Source organism: Ambystoma mexicanum, chromosome 4p, assembly GCF_040938575.1.
Source record: "Ambystoma mexicanum isolate Mex_15411 chromosome 4p, UKY_AmexF1_1, whole genome shotgun sequence".
NCBI classification, from domain to species: domain Eukaryota; kingdom Metazoa; phylum Chordata; class Amphibia; order Caudata; family Ambystomatidae; genus Ambystoma; species Ambystoma mexicanum.
Window position 1 is genome coordinate 1,166,593,487 of NC_090927.1, and position 17,891 is coordinate 1,166,611,377.

General features: G+C 46.5%; 1 protein-coding gene across 2 annotated transcripts in view; it reads left to right on the forward strand.

The window, feature by feature from the left end:
* Window positions 1-17,891, forward strand: part of ADAT2 (adenosine deaminase tRNA specific 2) — a 235,176-nt gene that overhangs the window by 138,611 nt on the left and 78,674 nt on the right. For both annotated transcript variants that reach the window (XM_069606802.1, XM_069606801.1), the window contains exon 4: window positions 16,350-16,456. In XM_069606802.1, coding sequence (XP_069462903.1) covers window positions 16,350-16,456 — 107 coding nt within the window. The remainder of the gene's footprint in view (window positions 1-16,349; window positions 16,457-17,891) is intronic.

Here is a 17,891-nt window from a genome sequence, read left to right on the forward strand (position 1 = left end):
ACAGGTACAACGGCCCTGCAAACACTGAACGTAACCCAAGAGAGCGACTTACCAGATAGTCTACAGCGCATGAATGACTCTGGGGCGTGTGTCATGCAGACAGTTTCACTCTCGAGTGAGCAAGGGCCGTGCAGATGAATGTTATGAATATCGAAGCCAACACAAATGGTATTTGGTGATGCTGAAAGAATCTAGAACTGAATACACCAGCTGCGAGAATCTCCTACAACCCGATGGGGAAGCCTTATTGAAATCCCAGGTGTGCCACCAATAACCAAGCCAAAAGGGGTTAACAATCGGGCAAAGTAACTCCATCAAATATTGTTGTATCCCAGAGAGGGATTTTGAAAAGCCCAAGGGTTGTAAAGACTACTGCTTAGAGTCTGGGAGGCCAATACCTGTAGTTGATATAACATACATTGCCAAAGCCAAGACAGAAGAATAGTGAGCCTGTATTTTAATAACTCTTTGGTTGTTGCTGAAAAGGGGAAAGGAAGGTGGCAAACAGGCTACCCTTCTGGAGTAGATTATCCAGTGGGAGAGAAGCATAATAGTTGTCAAGAAGTATTGAAGAACACTAATGTGGTTTCTTGTTTTCCCCCACGATAAGTTTAAAGTTTAATGCTGAAGAAGTATAATTAAGTTGTTACGCTAAGTTGGATGATACCACTGAAGCACTTTTCTGTCCTTGTTGAAGAAGTAGACGGGCAGGCGAGTAAACCCATAGGGCAAGCGGCATTGCCCAAAAGCGCCTGGCAGAGGCATAAGCCAGGTAGTAGTTGATGCAAGTGCTAAACTGTTGTTCTAACAAAAAATAAACTCATGTTGATTTGTGCCACTTAAAGAAGACTTGTGAAAACTTGTTGAAGAAACGTTATACTTCCTCCTGAAGTCAAGTTTGCATTACACCATCCTGACAAAGACATTTGAGGTGAAACCTTGTTCTTACTCCAGGAGGAGTTGCAATAGTTCATATCCTTTTGAATCCAAAGGTTGTGACATTATCTTGATCAAGACACTTGTTGTTGCTTGCAAGAAGAAAAACAATGCGAGACAGTTCTTATTCCAGGATGAGTGGGAACTTAACATTTCTTGAGATACTTTATTGAACAAGTGGAACTTTATACAAAACCGTGAAACTATATTGGAACTTTGTGTTAAAAACTGATTTTCTTGTTTTCTTTGAACTGTTGAGAAAACCCTTGTTCAGATCTGGGGATGGGAAATTCACCAAGATTATCAGAAGAGACATTTACTATATTGTGAAGCAGATCATATGTGGTATAATGTTGATGAATTGAATTGCCAGATATTTCCTTATTGCTTTATTTGTTGTACAAGTGTGAGGGTCAGATGTCATTTTGTAAGTATTTCCTTTAGTTTTTTTTAGGCAGGGAAATCCTCGTCGGGGTGGGGATAGTGAGACGTTTATCCAACCTTTGTATTTAATAAAATGGCTAAAGTTGAAAACACTCTACAAAGTTGTCTGCCTCACATTTCTGACCCCTCACACTGAACAGCACCAAAAAGCCTGTTTCGACTGAGTCGAACTGCAAGAAAGTTTGACTTATAACTGCCCCCTTTGTCCAGTTTTGTGCCCTAGAGACTGGTTATGTCATTAATTCCTTTTTGGCATCCAAGAACATACCATTTTTAAGAACACTGTGGTGTTTACTTTCCTTGCACCCCTGATACATGACCCAGAGTGCTAAATCTTTTTATCTGTACATATTTGGTGTTCTTTCCTCAGGTTTGGGTTTTGTATAGTGTTTTCCTTTTTCGTTATTTTTGCAGATGGTGCGTTTCATTAAAGTATATCTATTTTTATATAGAACCTCATTTGGACATTCCCTTTGTTTTGCGCTGTTGTATCATTGCTGTTCTGGTATGGCCTGCCCCCACCCACGTTACCACAAAAGGTGACGGAGATACACCTCTTCACTGTGTCTGTTAACTTTATAATTGGGAGAACTCTTGGTTTGTAGCAGTTTGAGGATGGAGTAGGCACTTTAGCAACTACTCACCCTTTTACTCTTGCAGGGCAGAAGTAATTTTGTCACAGCCATTACCTGTCCTCCAATGGATATTTTTTTTATTATAGATCTCCACGTTTTCCTTATCTGCTTATAACTCCCTGGATTACCTCTCCCCTTGCTTTTGTCCCCTTGTTGATTTGGGATTGGCATTTCCCCATAACCCCCCCTAGTCTGCCCCATGTGTCTCCTTCCTCATATTTGTACTAGTGTGTCAACCTTCATTTTCTCCCGTTCATCGATTGGCTGTCCTAACTTTCGTTCTGGCCAAAACCAAGGGTTTAAAGACTAATTCCACCATTTTGAAGTGGGACAGAATGGCACTGGCTTTGCGCTGCTCATCTGAGAGAAGCCTGGCTTGGGAGTGCTGGGTACTCACAGTTTGCAGTTTGGCCCAGTGGGTTAAGAGTGGGAAGAGTGTTCAGGGCATATACTGTGTTTGGGTTGGTGTGTGGAGAAGATCTGTCTCGCTGGTAGGCTGGCAAACTATTTACCTTGTTCTCTGAATTTACTTGATTTATGCCCATATTTCATCCTTGTCGTACATCACATGCCTTGTCCTCATCCATTTGGACATTCTTTCATATTCGCATTCACACGAGAGAGGTACGTTCCATAGGGAGCCCCTTCTCAAACATTGAACTGTCTTCAAAAGCTGGTGTGTTCCTGTCGCCACCTTTGACATTCTGTGTGTTTGTGGGGGTTACATGAGCATGTGTTTTGATTGTATGATTCGAAAGGCTCTATGGAAATGACTACTTTCTTAGCTGAGAAGCATTGATTAGTGTTCTGACCTGCGACTCACTATGCAAGGTTACAAGAGTTGCGTCCAATTTTTGGGATTCATTTAGCTGGCCTTGCTTGTTCCTTCAACCTTCTGTGACTATCCTCTCCTCTGCATCCCAAGTCTAAGTAAGCTATCATTATTAATTTACCTCCATAGACTTCTTTGGGACACTTTTGTTTTTGCTTATTTTAAACCCTTTCCTGATTTTTTGGAGGCAATTGAAGCCTCCTACTTTACTTCTGTTGCCTGTTTTGCTAATTTTTAAGGGGAAACTGACTAGTCCAAATGAATATGAATACTGAGAGACTATGGCCCTTGTTACAATTTTGCCGGTACATGGTAAAAGTGCCAGTAATACCATTTACAGGCACTTTTACCAGTCCTGCCAAGTACAAGTTTGTCAGAACACATTTGCCAGAATTACCAGCACCGATCTCACTTCATCCAGAATTATCGGTGCCGATAATACCGGCAACGAAAAAATACCAGCAATGCCGAAAGCCTGAGCTGGTAATACTAGCACAATGGCATCACAGGCATATTACAAAATTGGCTTTGCTGGTAATACTGGCTGACAGCAAACCCAAGGCAGAGATACCAACACCTCAGAGCAGCCGGTAAATAGACACCGGTGGAGGAAATAAGGCCACAGGTGCACCCAATCCACCCAGGTGCACCCTATGCACACACAAAAGGGCCACACCTACCCCAAAAACACTTTACAACACAATCATGCTGCCACTCATTATCTGTAAACATGGAGCTGGAGGCGCTACATGCCAATTTACAGCTGGAGGGGTTGGAGCACCAGCAGAGGCAATAGGAGGACAAGGAGACAAGAGGAGGATGGGGATGCAGGTGGAGAGGCGGAGGCAGGCAGTGATCCCTTGCACAAGGGCCACACCCTGGGCCCTCATTGACTAGCAGATACTAACCCTGTGCTGCCTAAACAGAGAGACCGTACTTGACCTCCTGACCCACATCCATGTGGACATTGAGAGCCGGATCGGTATCAGGTCAGCCATGCCACCACTGTTAAAGCCGGTGTCGGCCCTACACTTCATCTAGCACTGTGTGAGCCAGCTGCATGGCATTTCGCAGCCTGCCTTCTCCAGAGTGCTGGTACAGGTGCTAGAGGCCCTCTTGCACCATGTGGGCCAGCGCATCGCCCTCCCCACCACCCAGGCACAGTTCAACGCCACCAAGGCCCGCTTCTATGCCATTGCGGGTATTCTCAATGTGGTGGCAGCATTGGACTGCACGCATGTTGAGCTGGTGGCCCATAGAAACCCAACTCCCCGCCACACTGTAAGGTTCTCTGCTACATGCACCGGCCTCCTGCTCCTTCTTCTGTTGTTCCCTTCTTTTCCGCTGGCCAGGGCTCTATTTATACACCTGCAGCCCGCTGACAGGCTGCAGGTGTGGATGACCAAGCAGCCTTGCCTGACCACAATTAAAAGGACATGCCTGGCCTTGACTGCTCTTAGCTCTTCCTCGTCCCAGTACTAAAGTGGTAAAAGAGCATAGTCTTCATTGCTCTTAGTTCCCTCTTCTTTGTCCCAGTACTGTCAATTGTGGAGAAATTAGACGTGCTGGCTTATAACAGCCCATGAAGGTTGGGGAAGGGTTGGTTTGGTTGTTAGTAGGGATAGGGGGATACCATGTCTTGCTCAAGGGCACCCCACTCCCAGTCCCCAGGGACCCTCCACCCAGGTGATCCTCCCTCGCTTCTCCACCCCCAGGGTCGTGATCCAATAGCAATGGCCTTTCCCTGGCCACCTGCGCAGAGCATCCAGGGAGTCTAGCAGTGAGAATACCCTCCGGTTTCTCACAGTGCACTTAAGGTACCAGAATGCAACACCCCCCTGAGCATTGCAATACACATGCAAGGTCTGTAACATGAACAGTGTGGCACAATGAGACATTGGACATGCATGCACAGAGTGACCATTGAGATTCCGCCGTCGCGAGCAACACCACTGCTGAGCATCATTACTCACACGTGTCCTTACCCCTTGTACGTCGCTATAAATAAATACAAATACTCTGAATACTCGCTGCTTCGTGGCTGATGACCCCTCTGATGAATCCGCAGACTGTGCAGGAAGTGGCATACAATAGGGCCCATGTGAGGACCAGGGAGAGCATCGAACGGGCCTTCTGGCTCTTTAAGGCATGTTTCAGATGCCTACATCGGTCTGAGGGTGCGCTCATGTACAGGACAGAAGTTGGGCCAGATAGTCCTGCCCTGTCCAATGTGGGACAACATCCGCGTCGGGCGCAACATACCCCTGCCTCCAGATCTGGACATTTCTCCAGCAGAGGATGATGCAGTGCCAGTCGGGCCCATGCATGTGCGCATAGAGGCCATGGTTGGGCACATGGCCCACCAAGAATTGATAGAGAATTTTGTTTGAATTTCCCCCTCCACTCTATACCCCACTTGCATCTTTGTAGTCATCATGCACCATCACAGTAAACACTTTGAAAAAAGGAATGTCCAGTCACGGATGCAGGTGACAACTATGTTACTAATAACGTAAAGGCACACAAGCCCTACACCACCCTCCCCAAACACCCCCCATTTCTTTCAACTGCTGACGTGCAAGTCTGGTGAGTTTCGTGTGGCGCTCCTCAATTGCACGCAGGTGTGAATCGAGGGAACGGATGCTGGACAGTCGCAGAGGAGGGGGGCTGTGTGGTGTTGTGTGGCTGAAACACAGTGTCTGGTAGGGGTGTCGTCATCCTCGTCTGTGGTGTACCTGCCACAATGGCCTGGTGGCTGCTGTGGCCGTGGTGGTGTGGAGGGTACAGGAGGGACAGTGGGGCCACTGGCCATGGGTGTGGGGTGGCGGTAGCCACATGCACTGCTGTTGCTGTGCCACTTCCAGCCATGGGTGGCGATGGTGGTGGGGCTGACGCAGCTGAAGGTGATGTAGCCTTTCCAGGTCTGAGGACAATGTGCTGGCTGGGGAGAGGTGAGCATGGCGTTTGTCTTCTAGAAGTCATATCTGTGGGCTTGCATTACACTAACAAGTCTTTGCTCTGTTTGCTCCAATGTATGCTTCTACATGTGGGTGGTGGGAGTGCACAATGACTGTTGGTCTGCCATGGTGGCTTGTGTGTGTGTTTGGTGGGCCTATGATTCCTGTCCTGTTCTCCCCTGGCACACATGGGCGCTCACCATGTTTCCATGTGTGTGGCTGTACGTTTGGCGACAGTGCTTGTGCGCGGCTACGTCTATCCGCATCTCCTGGCATGAGTTTGTGTGATCAGGCCATTTGCTATGACTGACACGTGTTGGACCTGTTCTCGTGACCATTTGGTGTTTCTCTGCCTGAGGATGCATGTGTTTGGACTCATATTTGCATTTACATGGGGTTTGTTGTACTTACCACCGTCATCATGCGTCCCAGCTCCTGCCTCTCCTGTCCCGACACACTTAATTCCCTCAATGTGCAGGATGGAGCTGCACCTCTCCTCCCATGGCATGTGGTGAGCTGCACCTCTCCTCCCATGGCATGTGGTTTGGGGTGCCACTGTGCCGCCTCCTGTGGCAGCAGATTCCCTCCAGTGTGTTGGTAGGAGGTTGCAGAACCTCCGGCGCAAGCCGTCCCACTGCTTATGGCAGTCCCTCTGCATGCAGGGGACAGTCCCCACAGCCGTGCCCTTATGGCCACTTCCTGCCAGATGGCTGTCTTCCTCCTCTGGCTGGGCCACCTGTGGCTAGCCCCAAAAGGGACTCGACATGCTGGATCATCATATCGGACAGTTCAGCCAACTCCACCTCTGCAAATATTGGTTTCCTTAGGCTTTTTGGTCCCAGGCATTTTGGCACCTCCTGGTATAGTGGATGGCAGGTGGAAGTGTGGGATTCAAAGTGGATTGAGATTTTTAAAATGGCTACCGGCAAGCTTCCCGTTCCAACAGTGATGCTAATTCCGGCGCCGGTAATTCCGGCTGTTTGGGTGCCACCACATTTCTGCCAGTAATATCGGCGGATTGCTGCCGATGTCAGTAATTCAGGCGTGCCGGTATTACCGTTTCCAGCAGGTGTGCGTGCGCGCACCCAAGGACCTGTAATGCACCAGTATTTCCGGCAGTCGCCCTGCTGGGGAAGGTAATGCCAGCACGCCGGAATTACCAGCGTTTTAGGGGAAAACTTGTAATGAGGGCCTCTGTCTTTCTTTATGAATTTTTGTATTGTTACAATTGCACACATCCTCTTACAGTGAAGTGTAGTTAGGATAATTTGTATCCTTTTATCTTTTAATATAATGGCTTTTTGGTTACTTTTACAACGTGTCTTAAACAAGCTGGTGGCAGCTGTGATATGTTTACAGTTTTAGTGTTATTTTAGTCATGCACTTTTGCATTTACCGCAAATGGCTACTAAAGGTGGCTAGCACCCTAAAATGGCCATGCCATGAGGATGTTTGCTTGTTCTTTGACCATGTTGTTCTTTGGCCTCCTTCCTGCCTTCTCCAGTCAGGCAATGCCTTACATGGAAATCCCTTTCCCAGGGGAAAAGCTGTGGCTTTCGCAGGCTAAGGGCCGTTGTGTGTGAGTGTGTGTGTTTGTGGCTGAGAAACGGGCTGGGACTGGCTCATCCCAATCCACATCTCTGGTGGCACTAAGTCTGTTGCTGGGCAGATGTGGTGACCAAGGACTACCGATGATTGTATTGCTGCTGGCTGTTTGAATGGTGCATATTCTTCCTATTGGCGGGCTTGGGCTTGCTCCCAGCCTTAATCTTCGTTAAAAGGATTCCTCCTGCGACTGTTCAGCAGAGCATCGTTGGAACCAAGACTTCAGTGCAGACGAGCAGCCCACTGGTGACCTGAGGACGACCCCTGAAGCCGACCAGCATTGACTCCAGTGTTGTCCCAGCAAGCCCTGCTTCTCTGGTCCTGATCTCAAGAAAGCCTTGGTTGGTGCTTCGATCCCTGGTCTGGTGGGTACAACCAGTTTCGATCCCTGCTTGAGGATCTTTACCTTCGGTGCCTTTGGAAGTGTCCCTCGACCAACCGGTGGGCTGACCACCTCTCCCCTAAGCTACCTCGCTGCATCCTTCGTCATTCTGAGCAGAGTCTTGGAACTTTGCAGATCTTCAGCTTGTGCCACAAGCCACCTGCTCCTGAGTTTTCATCCCTCCCACTCCAAGTGAAGCTGTGCTACGGCTGCTTCTGTGCTCGCCGCTCTACAATCGCCTGTCGCCGCCTGACCATCGTGAAATTAATTGGATTGTACGATCGCCTGTCGCCGCCTGACCATCGTGAAATTCATTGGATCTTGTCTTCTTCGTGTCCCAGAGGTGTAGTGTGGCCGTCCCTCCCGCAGAAGTCTTCACTTGACTGATTCCTAAGTACTGCAAGTGACTAAACTAAATCCTGTGACTCAAAGTATCTCTTCTGTCTAGGTGACCCTTGCAGTAGGAACAAAGACAGAAGACTAAGCCTGGAACCAAGTCTGGAACCTCTAACTGTGGTATGCGGAAGAACACTGAGCCGGAGGGGTAACTCTAGAGACCTATTGATTTCACCCCCTGTCTCCCATACGGTCACTAGGGCATAAAGTTCTGACCATAATTCACTGTCACGTGGAACCTGGGTTGAGGATCCCTCCCTAGGTCTATCCTAGTGTGTTGGGATTGAATCGAGTACTCTTCTGAGCTTTACTTTGAACTGTATCTAACTTTGGGAACCCTTTAATCGTAAGCACTGGCACTGCTATTTGTATATAAACTTAACTAAATACGTATATGCTTTGGAATTGGTGACTTTTGGGCCCAAGGCCCCAAATCATGTTAGGGCTGGACTTTATAATATTTGGGGAAACTGTTTTCTGTTGATTCTAAGTTCTTTCATTCTTTATGCATCTGAGTTACTTACTTGTGTTGTACCACTGGTTATTCTTCCAAATGCAATTCTATTTCTCCTAGGGGGTGGGGTGTGTGTGGGTGTGGGTGTAATACGGTTTTGTATCACAATATTTACCTGTTATTTTTATCTGCTCAGTGTGCAAACTAAATGCCTAACAAATCATTGTATTTTTATATACTTGCCTGTCTAACTGGAATTACTGGTGTTGCTCTGTGTGTACTCTGTGTGTACTCATTGTAGCCTTGGGCCACCCTCACACCCTTCCTGGGTCTAAGTCTTTACCCCCCTGCTACCACTCCCTGATTGGGTTTGTCTAACCTCTGTGGCTTCCCTGTTCACCATATTAGGGTGGCCTCCCAAAATTGTCCCACCATCCATTTTAACAATTCCATAAGAACATTTGGTGAACCCAGTGAATTATGTTGAGCATAGCCCGGAGATCCTCTTGCTTGAGGAGATCACAACTTTAAGATTTTCTTAAATTTTGGTTAATTTAGTACACCACACTCATTCGCCAGCAGGTGACCTTGTCACACAAACAATTCTTCAGACTTTGGTTGGGTGGCTAATGCAAGTGCATGACCTTTGGCCTTCAAATGAAAAGAAAGAGCACATATATGTGCTGGGACTAAAGACCATGCACATGTCCATGGAAACCTTACTTCCTTCTTTCACACAGACAGCACCACTCTGATGCTTCTTGTCAATAAGCTGGTGGGCACCTGCTCTTGCCAACTATGCACAACGGTAGTCCAGCTTTGAATCTGGACTTCACAAACTGCATAGTTTCAGGTTAATGTCCAGGCTGTCTTCGGCATGGGGTTGAATAAACTGTTATATCTGATACTCTTCTCACGATTGAGAGCTCCACCGAGAAGTAGATTACAGCATTTTTTTATTTTTGGGGAGACGCACAGACTTCTTTCCTCCTATAATGCAGAACGAGAATGGTCAGTCCCAGGTGTCCTAAATTGTGGGGGGCGCAGGGGGCAAGGTATGAATTCCTTAGGGGACTCCTTTTACTGGGTTGATTGTGCAATTTCCTCTATGCCAGATGTGAGCAGCTTGTGGGCCTCCAGATTTGGCCTAAGATGCCAATGGTCCTTCGCCATTAACTATGCGATCTAGAGGTAATGGGGGCTGAAAACAGAAACATGTGGAGGGCTGCAGGGTGGCCTTGCTGCACTTTGCCTTTATTCCAACCTCTTTGATTCACAAGGTGCAGCAGATGTCCATGCGCAAAATGAGCGCAAGCTTGATTGTGATAACCACGAACTGACCATGGCATTTCTGGTACTCCGTTCTACCTATATTATTGGTTTTCGTGGTCCGGTTAAACTTTTTGTCACTCCTGTGTCATGATGATAGTTTACCTGGACTCAAGGCAACAAATCCACACTTGCCAGATAGATGGAGAAATGACCGTTGGTGCATTGATGGTCTTCATTTTAGCAAGAGACGTCATGCACATTCAAGCAGATCTTAGGCAGCATCAGTAGCTTTGCAATGGCCTGTCCCCATTTCTGAGATTTGTCGTTCCCGGGTGGCCTACTCCACATGTGCTCTGTACACACTATTCCCTCCATGTGAGATGCTTCTTTCGGCTAGGAAGTGCTGCGTAACTTATTTGTCTAAAATCGGCGAACATTTGCTGCACTGCTTGCCCTGCTAATGTTTTGTTGTGTAATGTGTTACCTTAAGTTGGGAAGAGGGCGAGGCACATGAAGGAAAGAGTAACATGTTCCCTTCATGGTGACTCCATTAGTTTGTCTCTCACTCTCTCACTCCCTTGTACGTACACTAGTGCTTCGGCTATTATGCTTGGCATAGAGACCGGGGAAGCATCAGTGTGGACGCAGCGCACAGTTATGTAGGTGAGCAGAAGTATCAGAGTGTTTAATGTGTTGCTTGTGTTCTGGTGTCCGGTCGTCTTCGAAATTCCATTGGTGCTTTATTCAGCATCTGTAGAGTAACTTTCTGAACCATCCTGTTAACGGCGTAGGCCTCTCCAACAGACTGAGAAGGAGGTTGAGCTACAGGCTGCGGGAATTGCAATAAAGAGAGTTCCACCCAGCCACCCCCTTCTGCATATTCTTCCATAACACTCCTACTTGGAGTGAAAACGTGGGGTCTGGCTTTTGGGCTGCTTGGCACAGACAAATAGGGTGATTCCAAATTCGATATTGTAAAGCTGCATTGTGGAGCATGTTTACGTTGGGTTTCTGCTGCTGGAACAGGACTCTCCAGCAAGCTGTGAAGGAGGGAGTGCTACAGACTGGGAGTACTTGAATCACCACAGAGGAGATTTTATATAGTTCTGTCTTTACTCTGGGTCTTGTGTGCAGTGAACAATCAAAATAATTTTCAATTGTATAATGTTTACATCTTTTTCCTACTCGCAAGTTAAAAAAAAAATTCCCTAACTTCAGTGGCTTTACCTGTTTTTTTTTTGTTTGTTTGTTTACAGTTCATGTTGGGGTCCAAAATATGTAATGATGGTGTCTTCAGTGTTTTTTACGCACTACACAATGCATTGTGCATTTGCTTTACTGTTTTGCTTTTTCCACTCATTGGCTTGTTCTTTGCACGTTTGTCTAAGCAGATGCCACATATCCTACTACATTCTGATTCATCAAACGTGCTGTTGATTTCAAGCAAGTAAATAGAACTGCAGTATGATACCTGGTAAATCGGAGTGAGGAGGCTGACAAGGAGGCCTGATATACATAAGGTTTATTCTCTCTTACGACTCTAATTACCTGATCTTTCCCTAAATCTGTTATACTAATCCCTACTCTAGACAAATTAAGGTCAGAAAGGGTGCTCAACAGGAGCTGGCTGTACATAAAGTTCTCTGTCCAGAAATCCTGTTCTAATCTTCTTGCTCCCTACTACTCAAAAGAAAACCTAAAACAACTAAGACATACTTTGGGCCTTGCCCAATGAGGGGGACGGGGGGGGGGGGCTCTGGCATCTGACCCCCACCCCTGTGTCACTTTACCATAGGCCCTTGCCCATGTCACAGTACCAAACATTTAGTTTGTGTGTTGCTTTAGTGTTGTTCTGGGCTCCAGCCACTTCTCTCTGGTTTTTCTTTCAACTGGTGCTTCTCAGTCTTTCTCCCTTCGGGGTGACTTTACTCGGTTTTGCTTTCCCCAATCTGGGTCATTTCAGTCTCTTTCTCCCCACTCTGGGTTAGCTTGTTTCTCTCCTCACTCGCTCTCCCCACTCTGGAGAGTTTTTGGTATCCTCCCCACTCCAGGGGTTGTCTCACTCTTTTTCCTTGTTTCTTTCTCACCATGGGGCTTGACTCTTCCTCTCCCCCCACTCTGGGGCTTCTCAGTATTCTCCCCACCCTGAGGCCTCTCTCTTTCTCCCCACAATGGGGTTTCTCAGTTCTTCCCCAATCCAGGGCCTGTTTCGATGTCTTTCCTCACTCTGGGATTCCTCTGATCTCTCCTTCCTTTGGGGCTGGTCTCTCTTCGTCTCCCCAGCTTGGAGTTTCTCAGTGCTCTCCCTGCTCCAGGGCTCGTTTCTCTTTCTCCTTCCCCACTCTTGGTTTTCTCGGACTCCCTGCTCTGGGGCTTATCTCTGTTCCCCGCCCCAACTTTGGGTTTCTGTCCTTTCCCCACTGCAGGGCTTGGTTCTGTCTTGCTCCCCTCCCTGGGGTTTCTTTGTCTGGCCATGCCACCCACCGCCCGTGCTCCTAGAGCCACTACATTCCAGTGTGTGATGTGTGTTGCTCTTCGGGAGGCTTATGCAATTGGCCTGGCATTTCTCTCTCCACGCAGCCTCTTATGCAACAGTGCAAATGGACTCTGCTTCAGTTTGCAGCCTCCCTTCTTTTCCGGTCTCTCCGTGTGAGATATCCGATGGGCAGCTCTTCCTCGTGGGGGGGGGCCGTCCTCGGTCCGGTGAGGTTCTCTGCTCCCCCTTGTGTTGCGCTGCTGGACGGTTCCTGCTTACCCTCCGCGAGACCTTCCTGCACTCGCAAGCTCACACCTGGGCCCGGGACGTGTCTACTGGTGTTCTCTCACTCCTGCAAGCATCACCTCCTGTGTGGGCCGGGACGTTCTTGAACTCTGCTGGCTTTGCTGTTTCTCCGTCGTTCTGATTGGTTCTTTAGATAACGTGCTTCCAAGAGGGTGTTCTCTCAGTCTTTCTGCTGTCTCCCATAAGGAATGAGAGAAGCTTGGGTCAGAAGCACAGCCAGCCATTAAATCCGTCCTAGGGTTATTATACACCTTAGTTCCTATATACCCCACAAGGGTTAGTTAGTGCCGGGGGGGGGGGGGGAGGGATGGTGACTTAGGTCCCTCTCAGGGCTATTCCTGTTCCCTTAGGGTGAGTCATCTCCATAGGGTTCCCGCTTACCCTGTTACCCAGGGGATCTTAATTGTAGCTGGCTCACCTACTTAGTCCCAAAGGAAGGGGGGGTGCTCCCCCTTGAAGAGAGGTGACGAACTCCTTGGATTCGACACAGGTATAACTATCAACTTTATGACTCATTGATTCACATTTTAATAATTTGTAATATTGATTAAGACAAGGCTAGGCGCCGTAAAACCACAACGGTGGTGTTGTGCGCAGTATAAAGAACATAAAGCCACCGCCGAGATAATGAGCAAAAGCACAGTTCTAATATTTTTGGCAAAATCACACCATGTCAGATTCTCTGCTACAGCACCTAACGTGTCCATTTAGCCGGATAAACCATGAACCTATATACACTTCTCTAGTGAATTGGCGTAGATTTCCTAGCAATACATAACCAAGCTTCAACCAAACCTTGCCAAAGTATTTACTAATAATTTGGTAAAGCGTCCATTTATTTAGTCGAAATCTGAACATGAAAAGAAAGCAAATGCTAGTTTGTTTCTTTTTTTTTTCTTCTGTCCATTACACGGATTCTTAGCAGGAGTTGAGCTGATTTAAATCAATTTAAATCTAAGCAAAGAAGATGGGCAATTACGGAAAGTGTTGTACCTTTGTTCACCTCTTAAGAAATACCCATTCACCCCTTAATTTACTATTGACTATTCTCGCTTGGAAAGCAGCAAATAAATCCAAATATAGTGATAAACTGCAGCAACTGTTAGTTTATTTTATTTGCAGCTGTAGAGAAACATACAGGGAAACGGGGCGAGTATGCCCGTTCCAAGAAAATGGCCTCCGAGCAGAAATTCTACTGCATGTTTATTATAGGGGTTCAGTCATTGAGCATGGTAAGTTACATCAATACTGTAAGATGCATTCAGTTACATTTAAACAATACCCTTCCTAACAAGATCCTGTGGCCTCGACATGGCTAACGGATATGATAGGATGAGGAGGAATTTATAACGTGCATATGCACAAGTGTTTCAAGGCGCGAACGTCCGAATAGGGACTTGAACCCTAGAACCTCAGATTAAAAGTCTGATGCTTTACCGACTGAGCTATCTGGGCTCACTAATTTCTAGCTAGTACAACACTCCTGAAAGAACATCTAGTTTCAGCAAAGTGCACTTGACAACTAGTTCGCATCCGAATGGGCTGCTGGGGGATGGGAGAAGCATGCAGTGTGACCGATCTTGATCAGAGCAGTGGTATTTTTACGGAATTATTTCATGTTGTGGCTGATGGCCCGGATTAGGTATGTGGTTCTGGATCTATGGCATGGCACTCCACTAGTGTGTTACGTGACATGCGTCGATAAATGAGGCCTTTGACAGGCCGCTCTGACTCCTTGTCGGTCATGCTGGAGCGTGGACTCCTGTTCAGTTTTCTTTTTAGTGTGCTGGCAAACGGGACCAGGGCCAATCATCATGTGCCACGCTGGGTCCCTACTCCAGGGATGGGTTAGCATCAATCAATGGTGTGCTTCGTGTAGCGCCAATGAGCACTCTTCGCTACGCACAGGCAGGCAGCTTTTGATCGACGGGCTGTTCCCAGCCTCTCGGAGGGTGGTGATGCTGCGGACCCTCGAAGATATTTCTGACAGGTACTCGCTGCAGTTATAGCTGTCAAAAACTGCCAGTTGAGAGTGTGCTAAGGCAGAGTGATCCTAAAAAAAGAACATGGTATTTGAGTACAGCTGGGGTGAAATGGCAGAATAGGACAGGGCCATCTTAAGGAATGTTGGGTCCCGGGGCACAGACTCCTTTGGGGCCTCCCTCTGAACCAAAGAAATTACGGGATACAAAATCCCTTGTCGGCGCCCCCACATCGCGATCAAAACCCTCAGCTTGATATTTTGTCCTGCAGCAATGAAAATATGCATGGGGCTCCCTAGCAATCCTCCTTACCCTCTTCAGACTAGCTGGAATCGGAATAATAAACAAGCAGCACTTGAAAGGCAATATTTTCAGTCCAGGGTAGTTGTGTTCAAGCATAGACACAGCAACATTTTCAGAAATGGCAGCCACGAGAAAGGTGTATTTCAAAGGCAGGGCACAGATAAGTAGCTATATGAAAAGGCATATATACCCCAGCATAGAAAGAAGACTCAGGTTGGCAGTCTCATTAAAAGTAAAGTGCCCAACCATGTAGACCGATTGCGTAGATCGTGGATATAAATTAGAAGCTGTGGTTTTCAAGAAGTTTTGCTATTAGTCCGCAAAGAACAAATGACTTTGTGGTGTGCAATATATCAATGGTCACGTTTATATACAATTCAACACTGTAGCCAGAGAAACCATGAGCGAGACTTTTTTTGAATAGCATACCTTTAGTACAAAAGGCTCTTAGAGACTGAGGGCCTGATCTCTACTAGGTGTAAATTGCTGAAAATGTCGGATTATGTTTTACTGCAAATAACAAGGAGGGGTTCTGGGAGACTCTCTGCCAGACACGAGTCATGGTTACAAGAGCCTTACCCAGAGTCTCTAGCTCACTATCTTTCACAGAGAAAAAATATCCCAAACATATCAGTCTTTGTCCTGCCCTGGGGCAGTCCAGCACCTAAATGATAGGCAATTCTCCTCTGAACAAGAGTACCAACAGCAACCCCAGACACGTGTTTCGGTCTGGTTGAACCTCATCAGTAGGGTGTAGCTGTGCCTCTCTAAGAATAATGAGCCAGGGGTACTCTTGTTCAGAGGAGAACCGTTGCCATTTCCAAGGTCTCCATGTGCTCATTTGGCAGGCACCTTCTGTAGTATGCCGGGTACTAAAACCATTTGCCTGCCGTGGCCATTTTATGACTACGCATTAACATTATACAGTGCCTTGAGAACAAGTCTATTCCATTCCCATGCCTACACACAAGTTGTTGACTTTGTCAATGCTTGTTTTTTAAATTGTATCCCTAGCACTCACAGGTAACCAGTGCACAGTTGTTGTCCCCTACTTCAAGGTCTGCAACATAGGGTAACATGGATCACTTCCTTTGGCTTTTGTTTTCCGCACCCAAACTGTGCGTATGCAGTGATTGATGGCAACTGCATGGTGCTCTTGTTCGCCCAACTACCTCAGTGTTGACGTCTGATTGATTGCAGATTACTTGGCCACAAGTGACCCAATACAGCAACCCCACTCTTCAATGTAAGTGCTATGGGTGTCATCTGCATTTGTTGCCTGTATGTTTTGCGCATGGAAACACATTGTGTATAGCCATTATAATAAATAAATAAATAAATGTGTGTACCTTAACTCTGCTTCCTTAAGAAATCCCGTTGGTTGTATACGGCTGTGGCAATGATCGATTTGGAGGCTGTGGCTCGGTTCTGAATATTGCTGCAGATGATCTGCCCAAGACGGGGACTCCCTTTCAGGTAAGCGATAGTGCATGCTACTACTCCCATTAATATGTAAAAAAAAAACATTTAAGAAATGTTTTCCTCGTTTCTCTGTACCTAGCTGTCCTTCTTAAACAAAGTGCTAGCACTGGTATTTGTCTAGTAGGTAATACAATACATCAAGACTGAAAATATTGTATTTTCTGAAATATATATTTTTCTGGCAGACCGCCGGACCCTTGAATTCCTTGTACACTTCAGTCACACACCAAAGCATCCCATCATCATTTGTTGTTTGTATTATTCACCTCGTTCATCCTACCGTATGCACAACTGTCTGCTACACGCATACGCGTTACTTCTGCAGATGCACAATGGCAAGCATTACAAAAATGTACCTTCGTATAGTTGCAATGTGCCTCTGAGCACTGCTGTTGAAAGCACCCCAACGGTGTTGTAATTTGTCATTTTCGTATTGAAACAAATTACAAAGCGCCAAAGACAGATTGTCCTGACCCTATTGGCGTGCCTCTCTCCGAGGTTGATGCACACAGATGGTCGACTTATTTACATAATGCAGTGAGCTATGCACAAGAAAGCATGCTACCTGCACTACCATGATGAGTCAAACTGGTTTTTGAACATGGGTTTATTGATTTTTGTACAGCAGGTAGTCTGCGAACTATACCTACCAACCCTTTTCAAGTACCAACAAATGGTGACGTTACATACATCCGCGCAATGCACTACGCCTGTTTGCGTTTATGTGGTCATGTTATTGTGAAGTCCAAAATACTTGTGAACTTTAGCATCGGAGTGCGCAATACAATCGTAATCAAATTGCAGGATAATGATACAACAGAGAAAAATACACAACTTCATCCCCCCGTACAAAATTAACTATCCAGACTGTAACTTATGTTCAAGGAGGCATTCGATCTGTATGTGATTTTAGGTTGCGCAAATTTTGAGATGGTGCAAATTTCAGCTGGTCCAGGAATCACAACTCTTTTAAAACTTATTTTGCAGAGATATGATAGTGTATGCGTGAGACGGCATTGAGGATTCATACAAACCAAAAAGGAGGGGTAGCGTAGGGACTAATATCTCACTTCGAACATAATTAACCTACTAACTCTTAACATGTAACCTTCTAATATAAACCTTTAGAATGGGACCCCTGAGTCCATAGCGCATGGTGCAAATCGTTAGAGCAAATTTAGGGTGCAAACTGGGGGGGGTGTACGTGCGACTGCAGACACAGGCTCTGCAATGCAGATTAGAACATAAATGCAGTATTAAAGATGCTTTTGCGTTGGGAAACGTGAGGGTTAGAGAACTTGGAATTTGCAAGATCATGTTGCTCAAAGCAGGCCCATTGTTCGAGCTGTTAGCGTTGTTAGCCAGAGTAAAAAAATGTAACTCATCGATTCTGGCGTCCATTGAACTAAAACTCTGGTAAGAGATGACG